Below are 1,547 nucleotides of genomic sequence, written 5' to 3' on the forward strand. Positions count from 1 at the left end.
AAGGTTAGTAGCATGGGCGTTATCAATTAAAACAAAAGGAGGACACATGGAAATCTCCTTGGTTAGCTTCACTTGGAGTTGATCATGCGACTCCTTGAGAGAGGCATGAACACCCTTCAAGACCTTGTGAGCCTTGTCAAGAGTGTCAAACTCTTCCTTGAGTCTATCATGGCCAACCCCAAGTGCAACCTTCTCGGATTTAAGCACACAAGTAAGAACAATAGCATTATCAAGATATTTTTTAATTTAGCAAGATCAACATTGTGTGACTCCTCAAGAGCCAAACGAAGACCTCACACTTCCTCAAGAGCAATCGAAAGATCCACGATCTCATCGGCATAGTCACGACTATGCCCTTCTAACTTAGAGATGGTATCCTCATGAGACTCAATGATATCATTGGCCTCACCAAGTTGTTCCAAGAAGTAACAAATTGCTTCTTGGTCCCACCTCTTATCTTACTCAAGAACTTATCAAATTCATTCTCATCCACCTTTGCCTCCACATGATTATCCACACAATCCAACAACGAAGGAGTAGCAGTGATGGAAGTTTTGATGTTGGAGGTTACCTTGTTGGTACCTTTGGCCATGAGATACTTGGTAGTGTGGTTATCATTGGGGGCATCGAAGAGGGACACCTTGGTTGGGGAAGATGTGGCAATGGCCATGATGTCCGTTGCCATTCCTTCACCACTTGTATCTTCATCATCATCATCGGAGAGGTACTCTTGTTGTGCCACCAATCCCTTTTGAGGCACTTTCTTGGTGAAGTTGTTCTTATTTGGGAAGGACTTGGCCTTGTCCTTGCGGATAAGCTTGCCACCATTCTCTTCCCTCTTCTCATAGGGGCAATCCACCACAAAGTGACTCACATTGCCATAATTGTAGCAAGTTCTCACATGTTGCTTGCCCTTCGATGCACTTGAGTTGTTCTTGGAGAAGTTGGGCCTTGAGTTTCTCTTGTTGCCCCAATATTGCCTTGATGCAAGATTCATGTGCTCATGGTAAGCATATTTGGTGTCTTCGTGGCGACACTCTTCTTCTCCTTCTTCTTCTTCTTCTTCTTCTTCTTTCAGGATTGCCTTGGCCTTTAAATTAAGGTTGGGTGAGGCCTTCTTTGACCGTTGGACATGAGCTAGAGTGTTGTCAGCGGTCTTGTTCATGATGTTCATGGCAGTAAACTCATCCAACACCTCACTTGAGGACAAGGTGTGGAAGTCTGGCCTTTGATGGATCACGGAGGACATGCCTTGTTGAATGGCATTATGGCCTTGAGAAACTTGCGCTTGATCCAATTGTCATATGTATCCTTGCTCTCATAGTCTCAAAGAGCGACTGCAAGAGTTGTCAATCTTCGATAGAGATCACGAGGATCCTCATCTTCATTCATCACAAACTCATTGGTCTCATCATGAACCACCTCAAAGTTGGACCGTTGAATGCTTGAGCTCCCCTTGTACAAAGATATAATATGTTCTGAACAATACTTTGCATGGGAGAAGGGACACATGTGTAATAGATCTTCACGGGGCACTTCAGATTGAA

The 1,547-nt window shown here is 44.1% G+C and overlaps 1 protein-coding gene across 1 annotated transcript; it reads right to left on the reverse strand.

The window, feature by feature from the left end:
• Positions 1–358: 358 nt before the first annotated feature.
• On the reverse strand, positions 359–1,174 carry LOC147975781 (uncharacterized). The gene has a single exon (XM_087520578.1). It carries the CDS (start codon positions 1,172–1,174, stop codon positions 359–361), a length of 816 nt encoding a protein of 271 aa, XP_087376704.1.
• Between the last annotated feature and the right edge of the window lie 373 nt (positions 1,175–1,547).

This window comes from Triticum urartu, chromosome 4A (genome assembly GCF_056163025.1).
Source record: "Triticum urartu cultivar PI428250 chromosome 4A, HENAU_Tu73, whole genome shotgun sequence".
In the NCBI taxonomy this organism is placed as follows: Eukaryota; Viridiplantae; Streptophyta; class Magnoliopsida; order Poales; family Poaceae; genus Triticum; species Triticum urartu.